The sequence below is a fragment of the Corapipo altera genome, unplaced genomic scaffold (assembly GCF_003945725.1).
Source record: "Corapipo altera isolate COAL_440 unplaced genomic scaffold, ASM394572v1 45, whole genome shotgun sequence".
Taxonomy (NCBI): Eukaryota; Metazoa; Chordata; class Aves; order Passeriformes; family Pipridae; genus Corapipo; species Corapipo altera.
The window spans coordinates 13,594,555-13,615,390 of record NW_020884877.1 but is presented as its reverse complement, the minus strand read 5'-3'; the positions used below and the strand labels follow the sequence as shown (position 1 = coordinate 13,615,390).

At 38.6% G+C, this 20,836-nt stretch overlaps 1 protein-coding gene across 5 annotated transcripts in view; it reads left to right on the top strand.

The window, feature by feature from the left end:
* RAPGEF4 (Rap guanine nucleotide exchange factor 4) overlaps nucleotides 1-20,836 on the top strand; it is a 153,254-nt gene that overhangs the window by 82,883 nt on the left and 49,535 nt on the right. For 4 of the 5 annotated variants that reach the window (XR_003526588.1, XM_027636800.1, XM_027636799.1 and 1 more), the window contains 4 exons: nucleotides 14,044-14,097; nucleotides 14,393-14,499; nucleotides 15,731-15,852; nucleotides 16,795-16,978. Coding sequence is in view for 4 of the 5 variants with exons in the window: in XM_027636800.1 (XP_027492601.1) it covers nucleotides 14,044-14,097; nucleotides 14,393-14,499; nucleotides 15,731-15,852; nucleotides 16,795-16,978 (467 nt within the window). In the remaining variant the exon portion in view is untranslated. The remainder of the gene's footprint in view (nucleotides 1-14,043; nucleotides 14,098-14,392; nucleotides 14,500-15,730; nucleotides 15,853-16,794; nucleotides 16,979-20,836) is intronic. The other variant, XM_027636801.1, reaches the window with a different exon arrangement.

The following is a 20,836-nucleotide window of genomic DNA, read 5'->3' as shown; positions in this document are numbered from 1 at the left end:
ACTGCCTTACCTGCCAGCACTGGCAAGGTCAGTTTGATAATATATATTGTGGAGTCACATTTGATGACTCTTGCTCCTTGGCTGTGTTTTCTGTGTGATTCTGTCTCAACCCATGAAAAACATGCACATATGCTCCATTTATCTCCTGCAGTTGAAAGGCAGAAAGAGGGGGTAATTATATTGAGAAAAAAGATAGTCCTTTTCAAGGTTCATGTCTTCAGGCAAGTCAAGCGTATACAAGTAACACACATTTGGCACTTATATTTGAAACAGCAAAAGGAATTTTTTTGAATCTTGTAATTATTTTCTCAAGTTTGGCAGAAAAATTGCATCAGGGATCTTAAAATCAGGTTCTTTCTAGTCACTCATATAATCTCTCACAGCATTTTGACTGCCTGTCCTGCAATGCATGATGGAAATTGGGATTCAACAAAGTCAATTATAGTTCTGAGTCAGTAAGAAGTAATCAATGTGTCTGATCTGATCATTTAGCAGCATCTTTTTTTGCTTGTGTACGGATGACAAAAGTTTGAGAAGTTAATAAATAGCGGGGAAAAGCTGTCCCATGATTTTGTTCTTTTTCTTGCGTTAGCTAGTCAAGAGCAGAAACCCATTGTGCTGGCTGCACAGAATAGCACCACCACCAAAACAAGTGCCCAGTTTGTGGAGCTCATTTAGAGCCATTCCAAGTTAGAATTGCATGGGCAAAAATGTCAGATTTCTGCAACTGAGATGAAAATATAATTAGCACTGTTAAATCCAGTGATGGTTAAGGAGAAAGTGCTGTTGAGGTATTTATGATTTATGACTTTCATTATTTATTCTTTTTGTAAATTTCCTTCTGGAAGAAAGCCTGGCACGAGATTTGGAACATGTTTGATCTTTGTGTGCTTTATCATCAGTGATGCAGCTGTCTTAAAATTAAAGATAGCAGTTAGTGAGGAAATACAAATACACATAACTGAGTTGAATAGTAGAGAAATGAAAAGAATATATAATTTAGGCTCCAAAATAAAAATTTAAAAAAAAAATCTTACTTCCAATACCAGTTATTACACTGCTTCTAATTAGGATTACTCAGACACTCTTGTTTTCATCTCCTGAAATGAAATTGTATAAACAATTTGTACAATAACCTTATATATGAACTGGATGGAGAAAGAGCCAGTAGCTTAACAGAGGAGAATTATGATTATATCTTTGTAAACCTCCAGTACTGCTTTGTCCATCCTCACTCTTTAAAGTAACTGACTTCAAATGTATGAATCTGAGGAGGCTAAAAAAACACCTTCTCTCATGCCACTCTTTCCTTGTAGCCATTTGCGCAGTGGCTCAGATGGTTACTTTTCTCCAGAACACATTTTCTGACCCAGCCCACCTTAGAGCCTCATGAGCAGTGACACCAGAAGCAGAGGTAGGAGGGGGTGGCTGTGCAATGCAAAGATGGTGGGAACATCAGCTCCCAGAGCAAAGCACATTTGAGGCCCGGAAGAACTGTGGCACTGTGGCTGCCCTTCCACAGCAGCTTCCAGTGGCCTGCACCAGGATTGAGGGCACGCATCCTCTCCCACGTACCTTCTCCTACATCTCTTCTGTCTACAACCGGCTAGAGATGCCCTCTCCTCCGTCAGGCTGACATTCCTGCTTACCTGGTGGTAAGGGAGCAGAACTGTCAGAAACACATAAACAGCTGTAAACAGCTGACTTTGGCACAAAGCACTGCCGAGTTTGATCACTATGGACTGTCGCTCTTTTCTGCCCCAAAACAGCATTTCTGCCAGCCTACATTAGCTGCACAGGAAGCAGAGGGGCAACTGGCAGGTGATCGCTTTGTCAGGCCAGCTTGCAACTCTCTTGCACTTCACTACTAAATCACAAATGAATCTGTGTGATTTCAGTTTCCTGTGTTTAAATACAGATTTGTATAATGTATTCCTGTTATTGCTGTAATACATATATAGATCCAGCTAAATATTTGTTCCCCTCTCCCTCCCTCCTCTTGAGTTGTCTTAATTGTGTTCAAAGCCAGTCTAGATTAGGGATTTTCAGCTTGTGGTCTGCAGGCTGCTGGGTTCTGACAGCTATTCCAAGTAACACTGAGAAATAAACCTAAGAAAAGCCTATTGTCACTGGCTGAACAAGGTTCCTTATCTTGACTGGCAAAACTGTAGGGGTCCACAAGATAAAGGAGCCTGACAACCCCCCCTTCCCTTTTGTTTCCCCCAATTCATTTCACACTCTGCCGAGTGTCAATGTTAGCTGCTATGAATTCCAGGGCAATGCTGGAAAAACCTGTGTTGACAAAACTGTAACAGTAAGGTTTCGGATATTCCTTATGTTATAAATACGTAGCCACTGCTCCACAGCACTCTTGGTCCTTGTGTAATAGAATAGCTCTCCTGTCTTCCTAGTATGCTGGTCCAAACTGGGGGAAGGAGGAAGGAAAGGAAGACCAGGGATTTGCCTTGCTAGAACTCCTGAATGCTACTTATTCTGTTTTGTTTCTTCAGTGTTACAGTCAATGTTCTTGAAATGCTGTCTTTTGTCTTTTGTCTGGCTTTTCTGCCATGAGGTTTGGGGTAGAGAACCTGAATTTCTGCCTGGAAAGTGCCATGTGACTGAGTGGCAGTGCAGACACTGGACAATCTACAATAATACTGGCCTTCAATATACCAGAAGTTCCTCAGGGTGCATCTTCCTTTCCCCAAGACAGTCTTGTAGCCAACTGTCATGAAGAAGCTGAAGATTCCTACATTATTGCAGAAATTATGTTTCTTTTAACACAAGGTAGCTGGGAATACTCTGTGTATACCCAGTATTTGCAGGCAGACAGGTTTGGATTACAGTAATTAAATTTTTCTGGAACAGGAAACATTTTCACACTGTGATTTGCTTAACATAGTGCAACAGTCATCATCCTTTATACAACCCACAAAGAGTCACTAAAGAGTCAATTAAGCCAAAGAAGATTTTGAGATTATGTTTGAAAAGGAGGTGAGTGGTTGACAGATGGCAGGAGCAGAATTTTGGCTGGACAAAACAATATTTCTAGCAGTGATGTGAAAATAATGCCAACATTAAAGAGAAATAGGAGAAAGGGGATAAATTACAAAATACATACAATAGGTGCTTTTCCATATCACAAGGACAGGGCTGGTTCTGTGATATCCCTAAAAGCCAGACATCACAGAATTTACACAGCTTGGGCTGCATACTGAGAGAGGTAAAAAGAGGTCATCTCTTTCAGAAACATACTGTGGTGAATTGGGATGTAAAGAGATGTGGTTAGCTAGGGAAAATGTCGGGTAGAGTAATTTCACCTCTCCGTATCAGTCTTGGGTTAATTATTGTACTGTTCTGTGTGCATTTGAGGTTCTGTGTGCATTCGTGGAGACAGTTTTTTTTCTCAAATTGTAATAAATTTAGCAGCAAAAGCATCTCAGAGTATGTTTAGAAATGTCTGTCCCTCATTAGTTATTAGGGAAAATGAGTTAAATTCAAAACAATAAGAAAAAATGTGAACAACCTGGTTTAAATAGTAGCAAATTAGGGAGCTGCAAGCTCTGTAGGAAGTTAGGAAAGAAGAAGCAAATTTACAAATATGAAATACTTACTATTTTTTAATTCAAATCGTTCTTTGTTTGAATTGGCAGGAATGAAAAGTATTATTCTTTTACTATTTTATTGGATAATAATACCCATTAACTCAATGTTTGTATGTTATTGACGGATTATTCCCGTTGCATTATGGAATTAATGTGAAAAACAGGGTGTGCTGACCTGTCTTGTTCATATAAATAATTTGATTCCAAATGCCTCTGTATGTTTTCAATCAGTACAATTACTGACACCATGTCTAAAGAATGCTGAATTAACTGATTAACTAATACAATTATGAGTTTCATTTCATGTTAGTTGAAAGTGTGAGACCACAGTTGGATTTCAATATAAAAGAAAAATAAAACCTCTTACCCTACACAGCTTGAGAGACTTGGATGAGACAGTTTAGGTAGCCTGGTTCAGCACATCAACACCCTCCACTTTGACAAGCTTTTTGTAGACATCATGGGAAATAGAAGTTTTAAGGAAGATAAGAAGATTGTTTTGTGGATATTTGTCAAGAGCAGAATGCTTGTCTTTTCCACTGACACACAAATATGTAAATTAAACAGAAGTGCTTGAATTTTTTTTTTATATTTATGACAGAAGACTTAAAGATGTTAAGTAGAGAAATACTTGGCTGAAGGAAGAATGTTTGTGCTTTTTGTGAAATGTGTTCTGGTCTAGCCATCAGTTTGGGATTTCTTTCCTCTGTTTACTTTCATATACTACAGAAACAACCATTTACGTTTTTTAGGAAATATATTCTATGTAGATGGAAAACATTGATATAGATCATTAAAAATCTCCTTCTGTGAAGTAGAACATCAGAATGTGTTGCACTGGATATTGTTGGATTATTCCTTCTCAATTTCATTTTTAGCAAAAATTTATTTCTGAAAGGGATGACAGGAAGAAGAATGAGGAGTAGATAGGGAAGCTGGAATCTGAAGCTGATGTGCTGCACTCCTTCAATGTTTTTTCATTTGATATACTTTCACACAATGCACTATCCTGAACTTGGAGAATAAGGAGTGTGGAATCACCAGAAGAGGCACAAAATGGATTTAAATTAACTTCTCTAGCCCACTTGGCAGAGGCTTTACATTGTTGCTGACCTCCCCAGGGTATTCAGGAGGTAGCCTTCAACTGCTCTAGCCCTGTGTCACTTTGATGACTTTTCATTTCTGTGTTAAAATCATTATAAAATTCTCAGTGTGAATTTGTGGACACTAGACTTCCAGGATATGAGTTGCAGCATTCAGCAGTATTTTCAGTTGCTTATTCTCATCACTTGTTGAAGATGTGAGTACTGTTGTCCCCATTTTACTGATGGAGAGATTGAAACACTCAGAGGTGGAATGACTAACAGGGGTTTTACAATACATAAACTATCACCCAGGAGGCTGTGGTCCTCTTGCCTCACTTGGTGGTGTTTTGCCTACACTGAAGTCAAGAGTTTTACCACTAATTTTAATAGGTTCACAATTTCACAGCATAATTCGCACTCCATCCAGGTGTTGGTACCTATGTGTTTGACGTGAAAACACTTAATTTAAAATTTCACTGCCTGGTCCTCAGAGGGCAATTCCAGCACCTGGATGTAATTGAAGCCCAGGAGAGCCCATCTGATCCTGTTCATCTAGAGGGAGTGTCTTCTGGGAGGCTTGGAGGTGGGAAATGCTTACCAAGATTATACAAGTATCTGGAAACAAGTGCATTAAATCCATCAGAAGTTCATTAGTCTTTAACTTCATTTCATTTTGCTTGTGTATCTATAACATGGGTGAGACACAGGTCTTAAAAACTGGTAACATAACCTTACTGTCTAATATTTATTGTACTTTTAAATCTTCATCATTATAGTTTGTTTCTCAAGAAGTAAATAATTTCAGGTAAACATACTGTTAAAACCATGAATACTAAGAAACCAGTAACTTGAATGAGAGACAATGAAAAAAAGTGGTTTATTCTTTTGTAGGGTAAAAAAATGCCACAGCAGACCAACCCATGACAACGTTGGTTTGAGATTCTTTATGACAACTGTAGTCACACCTCTATCAGAATATCAGGAATGCTCACAGCAGAGTTAGCATTTTCTGACATTTTATTCAACGCATGCAATGTAGTTATAGCAGCTGTTTCATTGTAGCAGGGAAGCAGAAAAATGACAGGAAAATAAGACATCATTAGCCATGTTCTGAGGGTTTTTTGTGCACTGGTCATAGTCTGTTTCAATATTCCTTTTGCCTTTGACATTCACAGTGAAGTATTATTTTTGGTAATGGCTGAATCATTTTGTGTTTAATGGACAGACATTTGTAGTTCGTCAAGGAAACATTGTAGAAGTGCTAATAATGCAATTTCAATTTAACTTTCTAAAATAATTTTGCTACACTGAATATTTGAGAATTTAAAGGGATGCATTTTCCTGTTTATGCTATTAAAACGTAGATGCCTAAAGAAAAGCGATTTTAGAATGTATTTCAAAATACAGCGTAGTCTTCACATTGTATTACATTTAAAGAATATAGATTTTAAAACAATCATCATTATTCTGAGTATTTTGATAGTAGCCCATTTTCTGACAGTATTCAAAGCATTTTACAAAGGTAGAAATTATTAATATCCCTCTCTCCAAAAAGGGGGAAATGAAACACACTGTGGTTACGTGATTTGTGTAAGGTCACACAGTCAGAAAAACAGAATAGAAGTGAGCTGTCTTAACCACTGGTCCTGACAATTTCTACTGCTTGGTTTAGTTAGTTTGTAGTTAGTTAGATATATGGGTATTTAGATTACAGGTACTGTAGCTTTATGAAACTCAGAAGATTTTTAAAATGTGTCTACTTTATTTCCCTAATTTTGCAAAGATCCTGTGACTGTGTGTTCCTGTGTTCCTTGCCCTTCTTCCCAATTTTGCCATTTATGGATGTTTCTTAAGAAACTATAGTGGTTGTCTTCTGTGAGCATGGGTGGCTTGAAGATACTTTGGTAGTACAATTTTAGACTATGTAGGCTGGCTACAGATACTTTTAGAACAAGTTATCTTTTTGGGTAATTTGTCCTTTGTTAGTGGCAAAGTGTTGCTAAGTCGCCTACAGACCTGGCATGAGGTCAGTCATTAGAAGTTTTGGACTTTTCCAGTTAGGAGATGTGAGGAGACACTTTGCTCTTTGGCTGCCAGTGCTGTCTTGTGGAGAGTGCTACATTTGTGAGAGAGAGTGAAGATGAGAATGAATTGCTTCCCCCATGGTAGTAGTGAAGGTTGCGTTTCCACTTCCACTTTTGTTGTCTCCTGAAGGAGTGTGGTGAGGTCTCCCTGTAGATATGACTGTGATCTGGGTTGGACAGAGCTCAGTCCTGGTAATGTGTTCCAGCCATGAAAAGTCCCCATGACAGGGAGTATGTGCCAGGGTTTCTTGTGGACTGTGCACCCTGGGGTGTTGCTTAGAGGTCATAACATAGGTTGTTTTCTGATGACAAGCAGTGGTCAGTGTATCAGCATGTTCTACACAGGGCAACTCCAGAGATCCAGTATACATTAACAGAGCACAGAAATTCCTACAATATTGGTTACATTTTCCTTCAAATTTTGTCAAAAATGTGTTTCAAAGGACCTTTTTGTGAGAGGATCTTTGGTCAGCTGCTTCTCTGTTGTTTTTCAGCAAGCTGCATTCAATAAGTGTATTGTTTTACCTGTAATATCCTAGCAGAGGTTGATGCAGTCTGCATAGATACTCTTTCACTGCAGCTGGAAATATGACCAATGGAGTTGCCTTTAGGATATTCTATCCAAGACTGCTTTCCACCTGAAAATGCACTCTAACGATAGCCGCACTCCAGCTATGATACTGTAAGCTCAGCTTTATCTCTGCTATGTGGTTATTCTGTAGTGCTGGAAATACTGATTTGTATTGGAAAAAAAGCCATCTCTACAAAGGCTCCACATCTTTGGAATTTTTATCTATGTATTTGGTCTGAAGTAGCTCAGGTAGATGACATTACAAAAAATGGAGAAAATTATAAGAGTAGAAGGGGGAGGTGTTGCGTGGGAGGGCTGTAGGGACTTTGGCTAACTGTCAGCTGTATCTTACTGACTGGCTATATTTTTGCCAAAATTATGGGAATGGTTTTATGGTATATTTTATTTCCTCCCCTGTGAACCAGAGAGGGCACTGGAAGCCTGTTGGGAGATGTATACAAGGATATTCAAACATGTAGTGAAAATATCAGTCATCAGGAATCATTTGGAACTACTAAGAGCTAAAATGCTCTACTTCCTGAAATACACTTAAGAGACTCAAATGGCATGGGCCTGACTCAAAACTCATTGAGTCCATTAGGGACTTCCCAGTGATTTCAGTGGGATTTGGATTAGACCCTAAATCACCAAGAGCAGTAAATACTGAGGATGTAAAACAAACAGACCTCTCAGTGATGTGACTGTTGCTGCTGACACCTTTTGACTTGTGTGGCTTTTGTCCTTTGTTTCTTCTGGATCCCCTGCCAGCCAGCAGGAAAACAGATGTCACTTGCAATTCTTTTCAGTGCCCCAAATGAAAATAAAGGGATCAACAGTAGTGCACAGGTTTATCTGATCACCCTGGTAACCTCACATGCGATGGTTAACTCCAATCAATACTGAAACTTGTTCTCTGTTCAGAGATGAGCTACACTGAGGTCATGGGAAAAACATGATTCACTGGCTTTTGTTTTACTTCATCTTAGTTCTATGCAAAACACATTTCCTACGTTAGTATTTCAGAGTAGTAAATTAGGTCGCCTCAATCCTTTCATTTTATAGATCCAAATTGCTGTAGATCTAAAGCATTCATTCATATATGAAGGCTCAGAAACATCCCTTTGCAGCTATTTAACAAGAGGAATAGAAAAATCTACAAGAGATGTTCTCGGATTTTATTTAGCAGATTCAAATAACTTGACAAATACAGAGCTCATGTTAGGTCTCTATTATTGTATTTTTCATTATGTTATTTATTTGTTTGCACATGGCTTGCTCAGTGATGTAAGAAACACAAAAATAAAGGTAGGCCTTGCCCTGTAGTTAGAAATATAAGGCCTATTTCTCCAGAGATTAGGCATGTGCATAAAATTATACACATGAATAGTCCTATTTAAGTCTATAGTATTGCTCTCATGCATAAATATTTGAATCTTCAAAGGAATGGAGGCTAAAATTATTACTTTCTCTGCTTCACCCCAATTTAAATAGGGAGTTTTGTGATTGTCTTTGTGAAGGGTTTGTTTGAATGGCCCAAATGTGAATCCATAAATGTGCAGATAGGGAGTTTGTTAATGCTGAAAGCCTTTTTATCACAATTTCTCATAATAATTTTGTGCTTTTCCCTACCAACACCTGCAGTTTTTCCTTCTCTACCTTCCAGACCCATATGACCTCCTCCCCTACAGAGAGGATCAGTAGGTCATAGTAAAGTGAGTGTGTACTAGTTGGAAAAAGGCGTGAAGTAGCTAAAGCTCAGGATGGTATTACTGTGTTGCTTTATCTCACACTGAAGGAGAGCTAAGAGGAGGTACGCTGGTCATTCCTGTGGCCAGGAGATAAGTAATAATTTGTAAACTGTTCTAATTGACTTGCTTATTTGAGCTCTTTGCATGATAACTTTTCCCTTATTCGGAAGTCCTGAAAAATGTGATCATCAAGGAGCTCTGTGACACAGGTATATACTTTACTCACATTAATTCTTCAAAGATACCAGGATGTTTTGTGGCACTCCACTCACTCTCTGCTGTTTTATAAGGAGAGTTACCTTTTTTTTATTCTAAGCTCTTTCTAAGCATCCCTTAATGGGAGATCCAAGATTGTAAAAATTCACAAAACATTTCTTGATCTTCAGCCAAGCTGCGACAATTGTTCTCAGATACTGTACCTTACAGAATCCCTATCTGTTCTGACAGGAAGTTGTTGCTGGAACACTGTATCTCCTATTAACTAGTTGATATTACATTTCTCTGCCTTTGAAGCATGACTTGCCTTTCTATAGTAAACTCAGTCCAAGCCCCATGTTTCCGTTTGTTGCATTTCAGCTCAAATAGTGCAGCCAGGGTTCACTGCAGCAGCTTTGAAAGGCTGTAACTTTGGGGGACTCTTTGCTGGGCACGTCTTTTGGGTGGTAATGACGTTGTTCCTCAGTAGGAGTGACTGCCTTGCTCTCTGATGTCGAGGCTCACTGCTCGGGGAGCTCTATTACTGATTGTCTCTTTAAGCACCACCCTGTGCTTGAACTTATTTTAGACTTGTAAAGCTGTCCTCAAAAATTCCACGGTACCATGTAGTGAGGCTAAAAACTACAGGAAAGCATCCAGTCCATCCCCGAGCCACAATGTTACTCCTGACAGATTCCTTGTGTATCCTCCCAAGCCTCCCAAGATGGAGGAACCAGACCCCCCTGGCAGTCTGTGCCAATATTCACTGTACACACTGCTAGAAAAGCTTCACTGATGCCTAAACCGAATCTTTCTTACAGCAATTTAAATTATTTCCTGATCTCTGCACGAAGGACTAGGTCACTTCTTTCTTATTTTCAAAGGCCTTTTAAATCTGAAGACTTTTTTTTTCACACTTCTGCTCAGACTTGTCATTTCCTTAGCTGAACAACTTTGATTATTTATGTTGTGCTTTCTGATTATTCTTGATGCTTTCCACTAAAATCTGTCCAGCTGGTTTAGATGCTTTTGAAGTAAAGTGGGCAAATGAGATACAGTGCTTTAGTTTAGGTCTTATCTAGCCTGACTAAAGCAGAACAGCATTATGTATCTAATGTGTTACTACATCCCAGTGGTGCTTTCACGCAAGTATAGCATTGATTATTCAGTTGTGGTTAATATTTAAATATTTAAAATATTATAAACCTTATTTCTTTTTCCGTGGAACTGTACTAAGACACTTGTTCTCCATCCTGTCTTTATGTAGCTGATTCTGCCTGCTTCAGAAAGGTAGTCAGCACTGCGGTACATAAAAGCATCAATTTTTTTAGACCAATGTTACAACTGTTCCAAATGTACATGCAGTCTCTCCCATTCTGAAGTCTCCTGCAGAATCAATAAGCATACATTCTGCTTCATCGCCTGTTAATATTTAATATAATCAGATGTGATATATTCCTGACAGTGCTTCTCAGAACAGACCTCTGGTATGACTGGCAGTTTGACTTTGCTTCACTAGTAATAACTGCTTTCAAAATACACTTTTCCAACTGGCTTTGCACCTATTTTGTAAGAATTTAATCTGCCTGTTGCAGAAGAGAATATCTGATGAGACAGTGCCAAAGTCTTACTAAAGGATTGAAAATCTACTGTTTCTTCTCTAATCTATCAATGTTGCTACCCGGTCATGGAAAGAAATTAGATCAGTGTAGCATGATTTGTTCTTGGTTAATATATGTCACATATGACTCATCTCCCTGTTCTTTTCCAGGTGCTTACAAATGGACTTTTTCTAGGAAGACACATAAAGCTGACATGTCTATATTTTTTCAGCTCCTCCTTTTCCTATATTTTTGTCTTCTGCTGCCTTCCTTAGTCCCAAGAGTTGTCAGAGGCGGCTGCTGACGGTTCGGAGGTGGCTGCTGACGGTTCCAAGATGGCTGAAGCCCTCTTTTAAGTTTCTTCGAGCTCTTCAAGTTTCCTGCATGAAATTCTACAAGCACAGCCAATCTGAAAATAGCTAATTTATGTTTTCTTATCCTTTTTTTTTTTTCCCCAGGCTGAGATTTTATTCTTGTCACTCTACTACTTAGGAGATTAGCCATCTGTCTGCCACTGATCTTTCTAATGAACACTGATAAAAAATAAATCACCTGTTTCTGGCCTTCTTGAACTGTCTGTCAATAGATTTCCCTCTTTTGAACAGTAGCTCAACACTTTTTATTTTCTTTGTTTTACTATAATGTATTTGTGAAATATTTTTTTATCTCTTAACATTTCTTGGCAGATCTGTCTCATTTTATACCTTTACTTTTCTAATTCTGTCCTTTGTTATTCAATGTGTGTTTTATACTTGCCTTCTGTAGACCCCCTGCTTTCTCCTTGCTGTACATTTCCTTTTTGTGTGTCAGTTAAGAGCTCTTTCTTTAGCTGAATCTTTACTACACCTCCTAGTTAGTTCTGTGCTAGTATATATTGTATGTATGATTGGTACTGTTTAAGTTACTACCAGCTCTCATTGACTCCTTTTACCTTACACTTGGTCCCTCTTGACCCACTCCAGGAATTTAGCTATCAGTACTTTTTGGAAACTTTTCTTCCTAGTCCATTGTTTGTACTTTGATGTTCTTTCTTCCTTCTGTAAAGTTCTGACTCTGGATCATTTCATGATCACCTTCACCCAGGTTATGTTCTGTCTTTGCAGCTGATGCTTCTGTATTGGTCAGGATCAAATGTAGGTGAACAAGCCTTCCTGCTGCTTTCTGCAGATTCCTGTGCTGTGTCTTAGCTTTCACCTTGTTTTTTTTTCTGTGCTTTTGAGTTGAATCAGATTTCTTCTAAATGCTGTCTTTTATTTTGTTCTGATTAGGTTGGGAGATTTATTGACAAATCTTCATCCATATTCAATTTTTTCATCTATTACTTTTATGCATTTTTTGAAGCTTAATTGAAACTCCAAAGAACAAAAATGTGCATTTGTTTTCACTAGTCTATTTTTGTAAAAATCTCCTATATTTTCATCTTACACATTTTATCTCTCCTGTAAGTATATTCCTAACTAGAATTAAAATCTGAAAGTTAGATTGAGTATATTGTACCTGTTTGAAATTGCATTTCAGTGGTTTTCTTTGCATTAGAGGCATCTTTCAAAAGATTCTTGCTATTCTTTGCATGCTTTAACTGCAAATGTAGACTGTCTAAACCAGGATCTGCACAGTTCCAGAAACTAAGAAATATTGGAGGATGTGCTACCGCCGTTCTGGTTGAACTTAAATTAGTCTATGAAAAATTGTGGACTTACTAATGAGAAAAATCAGGAATCTCATTTTAATTGTACTGATTTGCCTTTTCAGAGACTTCTTGTAAGGTATGAGTAGAAACAAAAAATGTTTTGCATTGGTTTCTATGTGCAGGCCGCTCTGTTAAGGTATTGATTTCCGTCGTGTGCTTCCCTCATTTTCCCCTTCCCAGCTGGCTTGTAGTCTCTTGGTGCATTCTTAGCTCTTAGCGCTATTTGATTACTACAAGGACTTTGTCACATCATTAAAATCCTGTTGGAGGTAATGAACAGATGCCCAGCTTAAAGAAACTGATACCTGGCAACCCAGAAGTAGAGCATGTTTCACCTTACTTCTGACCAGGTTGTCCTGCCTTTGCTGTACAGATGTGGGGGAGCCATGGCTGCCATGGGTCAAAGTGCAAAGTGTTGCCCTTGTGGGAGACCTCTGTGTTGGGTATGATCTGCCCTGTTGGCAAGCCCAGAACACCAGCCAAACTCAGCCCTTTTGTCGTGTCTTCTGACTTTTCACACTAGAAGTGAATTTGGTCCCTGCTCTTAACTACCAGTCCCAGCAAAATGTCTTCCCATCATTCTGAGATGGCTACTGAAGTTCAGTTTTGTTCTCCTTTTGTCTCCATTTCTACTGTCCTTTAACCCTCTACTTTCCTTTTTCCTCTGTGTTATGCCATGTACTTCCTGTCTCCCCTTTCTTTTCACATGTTTATGTGCCTGTTTTCCCATTTCTCTCATCCCCTTCTCTGCTTCTCCCCTGTAGAGCCCTGATAGTCTTCCCTTTCACTCTTCCCTTTGCAGAACCAAGCCACTTGCTTTGTTCTTTTCTCTTTCCCTCACCAGCCTCTTTGTGAAGGTCCTTACCTGGGTCTCTGCAAGTGGCCTGCGTGCCTCTGCATTTCAGAGAGTGGCAATAAAAGGATTGCCAGCTCACCCTGGTGATAGTTTAGAAAACATAGATAGTGGAAGCAGAGCTTTATCTCCATTCCTGTTTCTTGTGCTATGCTGTGAGGAAGAAGAGAGATGAATAGAAAAAGGTGCTAAAGGAGGAGAGAGTTTCCATGGTGGAGGGCTGGATGGCAGAGCAGATGCTTGTGGAGGAATGCCGTTGTGCCCACTGCAGGTGGAGAGCAGGAGGAAGAGCTAGCTATGCCTGCATAGGCTCGGATCTGGTGTAAGATTTGGCCCTTGCACAATTTATTAGTACTTCAGGAAGTTTAGCATGCATTTGTTATCCATCTTCACCTGTCATGTCACTGTTTTAATTTGCCGAGCCTCAAGAACCAAGTTTGTCTTTAGGATGTCTTCAGAGAGCTTTTTCTATTTGTATATCCTGGGCAGAGCTTGGACCTACACGTCATTTTTTGTTATTGCAGCTTTTTTGTTCAGTTTTTTACTTTAGCCTTTTATTTATTTTACTGGTCAACCTTTAAAAAATTATTTAATTTTATTTTATTTTTCAGACACCTCTTATTGAACCTCACATCCCACATCGTCCTACTAAAACCATTACACAGGTAATAGGATATAGATGTGCTGTAGAGCCAGGCCATTAGACAAATGGAAATAACTATTTCCAACAGTGTGATAGGAGTCAACTGAAGTGATGCTTTCTGTTAGATGTGATAAGTATGTGAGACTTAAAATCCCAAATATATACTACATTGCTTTGCAAAAGTATGCATCTGTGCAAGGACTTTTGATTCAGAGAAAAGAGAACTTGTGTTTTGTTTTGCAGAAGGCAGTACAGAGATTCCAGAAAGTTTAAAATCTGTATGTCTTGATCCTTTTTTTTTCTCCATGATCACCAAGGTTCCTTCAGAAAAGATCCTCAGAGCTGGAAAGATTTTGCGGAATACAATTCTGTCCCGAGCCCCTCACATGATAAGAGATCGTAAATACCATCTGAAGACTTACAGGTGTGTGAGCTGATTGAGGTCTCTGAATTCTATGCCTGCCATCCTCTGGTTTGTGATTTATGCCTTACCATACTTGCAGATCTCTAAAGGTCTGAAATTATTCTGTGATACTATTTGAGTCTGGATGTTATGCAGTCTTTAATGGGCCTGGTAAATCCTTTCTGAAGTAATTTGACTGGAAATTGGGTCCGTGATTGTGAACAGAGTATTCAAATACAAAAACTCTTCCAAAGTTAATAGCGTAGTTAGCTGGAATATTCTGTGTAATGCCAAGTTAAAATGTAGATTCTGTTCTCTTCCTCTATCAGTAAGAGATAATAGAAAAGCTCATTAATATATTATGTTACTGTACTGATTGCTACAGTAGTGTTGCTCAGTGTGGAGTTCTGAAAATTCACCTGGTGAGAAACATTCCGTATGTAGATTTTCTGCTCTATTTAATTTTTTTTCAGTGTGTTGCCAGGATTTCTTATCTTCCTGCTGGTGGCAGCACAGTCTTGCTGAAGTGGGATGATAATGGCACTCCTAGAATAGAAATGTAACTGCAAGATGTCAGAATCTATCTACTGCTGGCTTAAGAAATAATCGATTTGTTTTAGTGTCTAACATTTAAATCAAATACCTAATGCATTATTCGAAGTATATTTAAGTAAAAATTGGTTTAGAATCTCTCTGGGTGTATCTTTTTCTAAATACTCAATCAATATGTTGCTGATCTGCTTTTGAAATAAGTGCATTGATTTTCCATATTTCAGTCCAAAATGTATTTAATATGCGGAGGTATTTGGAGCTTGTGAGTTGATCTGAGAATATATCACAATATAACACTGTTGATTGTTCTGCAAGAACAAAAGAGCCTATATGATAAATGAAGACCAATGCTGGCCCAAATAACTGCACAGTTTTCTCTTATACATAACTGGGAAAACTCTTACTGTTCTGCTGAGCCAGGGAGTGTTATGACAAAGACTTTTACTAAGTGACCATGTGGCTTTTTGGGTTTTTTTCCCCTTCTTTGGATGTTCTCCAGAACTTGAGGCCTACTGTCGTCTGCCTCTGGGTCAGTCAGGAGATGCAAGGTGACCAGCACCTGGCATGAGAGAGCCTCAGGAACACTGTAGACCTAAAGACCAATTTGCCTAAGTTTATAAAGAGTTCTCGACAGTCACTGTGTGCAATCTCTCTCTTGGCTGTCTCCCTTTTAATTTCTTTCTATTTATTTGTCCTTCAGGCAATGCTGTGTGGGGACAGAACTAGTTGACTGGATGATGCAGCAAAGTCCTTGTGTCCATTTACGAACCCAGGCTGTTGGCATGTGGCAAGTATTGCTGGAAGAAGGTGTTCTTAACCATGGTAAGATAAAGAAAATCAGCATCTTGACTAACATATGGACAGTGTGTGGCATCAGTGCCTCTGTAGTGCTCTTTCATGAAAAAGAAAGGGATCATGACCCCAAAAGAAATGCTGCAGAGCGGGCTGCTCATTCATAAATGTAACACACAGACATTATTATTTGAATCTTGCTACCAGCATACCTTTTAAACTTATGAGCATATTGAAAAGTAAATGAACAATTTATAATATTAACTCTAATTATACATAGGAGTACACTGGCTTGTGCTTATATCGGAAGAGCTGGATAGCATTCAGGTCAAAACCAAGAGATGTATTACCATACATAAAACTGATCTTCATCAAAGACTTGCAGTTTTTAAAAGTTAATGTGAGCATTTGTGTTTGCTCATATCCATAAATCTGGAGTGGTTTTCAGTGGTTTTGAAATGGTTCCTAAATTCAGCACTCCAGATATTCCAGTGCAGACATATGGGATTTTATGTTAGCTTTCTGACTGCATTTTACATTGACTTTCAGTTTCCATTTGGCAGGATTTACTTGGTAACAGGATATTATAGCCCTCAAAAGGGTAGCTTTCTAAAGCAATATTCATATTTTAAGCTTTGCACATGCATTTTTATTAAATTCAGAAGAGCAGCTCTATTACAGTACACTTCCAGTGAGAAATTTCCACACTGAGGAGACAGACTGTTTCCATTGCTCCCAACACATATATATGGAAACCTTTTGGAAAGTATTTGTAGCACACAATTTAGAAGCGTACTCTTCAAGCTACGTAATTTGGACATATGTGACAAATAAGGGTGTTTCATACTCTCACAGTTTCTTTGTAGCTTTCCCTTCTTAACTAATATATCTGTGGCATGATGCTACACAGATTTCTACAAGGTTAACTTTGATGAGGAGTGCTTAGTATTTGATATATTTTGTTGTTTTCAGTGGATCAGGAACACCACTTTCAAGACAAGTACTTATTTTATCGATTTTTGGATGATGAACGTGAAGATGCCCCTTTGCCAACTGAGGAAGAGAAGAAGGAGTGTGATGAGGAGCTACAGGACACTATGCTGCTTCTGTCTCAGATTGGGCCAGATGCTCATATGAGGATGATTCTCAGAAAACCGTAAGCAGATTAATGAGTTAATATTACAGGCCTTTCTTGTGATATGGAAACAAGAGAAACTTATGTTTATTATCAGGCATCCTTTGGCCAGTTATTTCACTTCAGTGCCAGTTTCTTCAACCTCTGAAGTTTTTACATCCATGTTAAGTCATTTCTAGTCCTCATTAATACTTACAAGTTGAACTGTGTGTTGAGAATAACCATGAAAGGCCATGAATGCCATCACACTCACCTGGAGGAAAATGCTGCATTATGAGGTTTTTATTTCATTTCTGAGTCTCCCCTAAAGTAAGTTTCAGGTAGTAACAGGGTCCTACTCTGGTAACACTTTGTGTGTGGAAGTGTCATTCAAGTAGTTAATGCTGCTTTCAGTTACTTTGAGTGAGTAGAGTGGTAGGATGGCAGCACAGCAGGTGCCTTTCAGTTACAGTTGTCAGTGGCAGCCATTAGTTAGATTCAGCCTTAGCAGAACTTTATTGAATCAAGATAGGCTGGACTTTGCCTGTTGTAGTTTGCCAGGAAGGTGTGAAATGTGGCTCTGTGAGTTTATTTATCACTTCTTATTTTTATAGAATCAATACTTTAAAAAGAAAAAACTTTCTGTTCCTAGGCCACAGAGGATGTCTGCCTAACCTTTTGATAGCTACCAGATCACGTCTCCTCACTCCTTGGTTGGCTAACCATCCTTTCAGCAGTGCACTCTGGTTGCACTGAAAACTGTGTCAAAGGCTTTTTTTATAGGCAGCTTTATAGTGACTTCAAAGCAACCAGTGTAAACTCTGTTTGACTCTCCATTGAAGACCACCTCTTCATTAAGCAGGTAGTGTTTAGTGGCCAATGAATATTTTCTGTGGCCACTAAACATACTTTACTGCTAGTTAAGCACACTGAGAATAAGGAATTACTTCAGATCATCTTCACTGAAGATTTACTTGTAAGGGTCAGTTCAAGACAGGTGAAGCACACAAAGCTGGATCCTGCTCCTTTCAGGCCATTGGCAAAGTTTATCTTTGCTGTGGGATAGGATTGGGCCCTGCCAACAGTGTGAGAACATTTTTCATACTAAAAATGTTTTCAATCACCTAACACAAGTGTTTGCTCCTGTTCTGTTTCCATCTGTGTCCTTTCTCTGCTCCATTCTTGACCATGTGTTATGTTTAGATTGTTAAGATCATTTAGACAATGCTTTTCCAAAAACTTACTAAAAGCACTGAATTTCAAAAAGTACCATCAGACACTTGTGTTTATAAAAAAAAGTAATACTGCCGTGGAGCAATAGTTTTAAGGTAAATATTTGCTTTCCCCTGTTTGTGAGAGGTCTAGTCAACACAAACAAAGGGTCGGTCACTCCCTGTCACACAAAATACACAGACAAACCAGACTAGGAATATGGTGCTTCCATTACCCTTATGATATTGTGGAACTGAGATCTTCTCTCCTCACAGACATGTCCTGTGTGTTCTCCACTGAGGAGCAAAAGTGGGCTTTTGCACCCCTGAGCAGACGCCTGTCATTAGGAGGCTGAGCAGTGCCGTGTGTGCTCTGACCCTGCTCCTCTGCACTATCTTCTTTGCCTCCAGCTGACTGAGCAGGTTGCTCTTGGAGAATTTCTCCTTAGCCTGTCATGGTTTTTGGCTGCCTACTACATTTGCTTTCCATCATGACTTTCAGAACAGCAAGTGTAAGTTTACCCTGGCAGGATCAATGTTTATTATCATCTGGACTCCTTGCAGAGAGCTGAAGGGCTGGAAAGATGCTCTGGAAAGTATTGCTCTTCTCTCTGTGTCGTCACTTGCACAGCATCACCTGGGAGAATATTAATAGGAGATTTTTTATGCAATAGAGTGAGGGGAAAGAGGTTTTCTCAAGACTGTCATTTATCTGACATCTTTCCCTATCTCTGAAAGTGCTTAGTTTGGCTGCCCTTTGTTCATGGAAGTAAGCTTGTACTGCCAGGCACTGTATTAACTACTGCTCTAGTATTCAGTTTACATACGTTATGATTTTGTTAGTTGAAAATCCACCCTGGGCTGAGCTGCAGCAAAGCTGTTAAAATCTCTATGAATCCACAGAGTCCTGCTAGTTTTGACTTGCCACTGCTACAGCTGCCGAGTTCAAAGGAATTGTCAGAGCTTCAGAGATGCTGGCTCTAGCTGACCTGAGCAGGACCAATAATTTTCAAACCAACACAGCTGCATTTTGTAACAGTAACCATTTCCAGAGAGGTTGCAGAACTCAGATAATTACCCTGAAAGAAATAAGACAATATTCTTTGATGAGAAGATTACTTAGAGAATTTGATTGTATAATGAAGCTGTTGCTTTGAAAGGTACTTTCTATTGTTCGAAATCTGAAAATCTCTAGCAAAAAGTGTCACTTGTTTTGACAGCCGACTTAAAAAATTCTCTGTTTATTACATTAACTGCAGCATTTTAACTGTCAAACTGTGAAAGAATGTTCTATAGTTTAAAAAACAGAATAGAGCTCAGGGAAATTTTTGGCAGGCTCTTGTTGCTATTGGGTTTTTTTTTTCCTTTGGAAACACATATACTGAATGTGAAAATAGCTTTTTGTGAAGTCGCAAACACAGCTCTCTGCTCCTTTTAATGGCTGGAGCACAGGTGCAGACCTTGCACAAGCCCCTGGAAAAATTATTGTGGAATTAACACAACTCTTTGTTACGAGTGTTTCCACCCTTCAGTAAGAAAATACATCCTGATGGTAAACTCTAATTAAATATTATGCTACAATGCAAAGTTGAACACAATAATAACAGGAGTCTTTAAAGGAAGAATGATATTCATCAGACAACAGTATTTAACTCAGATGATGTTATGGATTATATTTTTTTTTAATGCCCTAGCCTACAGTAAGTTAGCAGTGTGACTGAAATAATAAATGTGTGTTGTGTATTCTTGGTGACTTCACTCAGCACATTTTTTCTCGGTACAGAATGTTTGATTCTACATGTGATCAGTATTCAAATTTTAGTACCATTTGCAGAAGTAAATGCAACAGGATGCTAGAGAGAGGAAGTGAAAACAAATTAAAGCATGTTAAACATGACAAAATACATATATAGCAATTTAGTTAGTGCTAAGAACATATATTCTTAAGCAAGATATATTTATTCTCTGGTTCTTAAATTTTTTTGTTTAGATGTTCCACCTAGCTGTTAGTAGTAAGAACCACACTGGATTTCTCCATAAAGACAGTATAAACTTCCATAATCCTTGAAGTTTCCCACCAATAAAATTTCATAAACCAAGTTTTGTTCCTAGGACAGGAAATACAGATTATCAGTTCACTGGTGGTTATGGGTATTATGCATGGTAAATGGTATTTATGGAGTTAATCAAAACACTGATTCAAGTACATAATAAACTTCCATGCTAGAGTAAGTCAACATGCATTCACTTTCACACACAGGTAGTGGATAAAATTATTCATGTCTCCTATTTATTCTTTATGGTACTTGAAAACAAAATTTGTGCTCTGGAAATACATGCTTATTTGATGCTTAGTCACAGTGTTACAGAGTCTCTGATCTTTTCCTGTATTCTTATTATCCAAGAATTTTCCGGTTAGGTGTATAATAAAAATAATCAATGTTATTGCATGTACATGCACGACTTATCAATGGCGAAGTTCTATATTATTGTCAACATCCTAGTCACAGAGAAGCTCAATGTCTCTGACCTTGATAAATTCTCCAAACACTGAACAGTTTTTATTGATCACTTAATATCACCTGAGTTCTGTCCATTAATGTATACCCTCGTTCCCTACCTGTTCCATTTATTATCCTCTCTATAACCAGCTATTGCTGTTAGAATGTGTCCCCTGCAGAAACTAGGT